The sequence below is a fragment of the Anarrhichthys ocellatus genome, unplaced genomic scaffold (assembly GCF_004355925.1).
Source record: "Anarrhichthys ocellatus isolate YVR2014 unplaced genomic scaffold, GSC_Weel_1.0 scaffold3, whole genome shotgun sequence".
In the NCBI taxonomy this organism is placed as follows: Eukaryota; Metazoa; Chordata; class Actinopteri; order Perciformes; family Anarhichadidae; genus Anarrhichthys; species Anarrhichthys ocellatus.
In genome coordinates this window covers 3048849-3049213 of record NW_022280033.1, presented here as the reverse complement: position 1 = coordinate 3049213, position 365 = coordinate 3048849, and the positions used below count along the sequence as shown (strand labels likewise).

Below are 365 nucleotides of genomic sequence, written 5' to 3'. Positions count from 1 at the left end.
CTCTCTCTCTCTCTCTCTCTCTCTCTCTCTCTCTCTCTCTCTCTCTCACCTTCCAGCTGGCTGACTTGAGGTTGACGGTGCGTCCTCTGTTGGTCACCGTGCATTTCATCCTCATGAAGAAGTCTCGCTCAGTACTCAGGTCTTTGCCTTTTTTACCGAAGCCGCTGCCTGAAACACATAAAGGGGGGGGGGGGTTAAACCAACATTCATTACTAATTAGATTATATTGTCTTATTTTAGTGGCAAAATTAACAGAATCCTTAATCTGTCTTTCCCTTATGAGGAAACGGTGAAGATTGAGTCTCTCTCTGTGTCTCTCACACACACACACACACACACACACACACACACACACACACACACAC

At 46.0% G+C, this 365-nt stretch overlaps 1 protein-coding gene across 2 annotated transcripts in view; it reads right to left on the bottom strand.

Moving 5' to 3' along the window:
* Positions 1–365, bottom strand: part of epas1b (endothelial PAS domain protein 1b) — a 37773-nt gene that overhangs the window by 15043 nt on the left and 22365 nt on the right. For both annotated transcript variants that reach the window (XM_031878170.1, XM_031878179.1), the window contains exon 5: positions 50–168. In XM_031878170.1, coding sequence (XP_031734030.1) covers positions 50–168 — 119 coding nt within the window. The remainder of the gene's footprint in view (positions 1–49; positions 169–365) is intronic.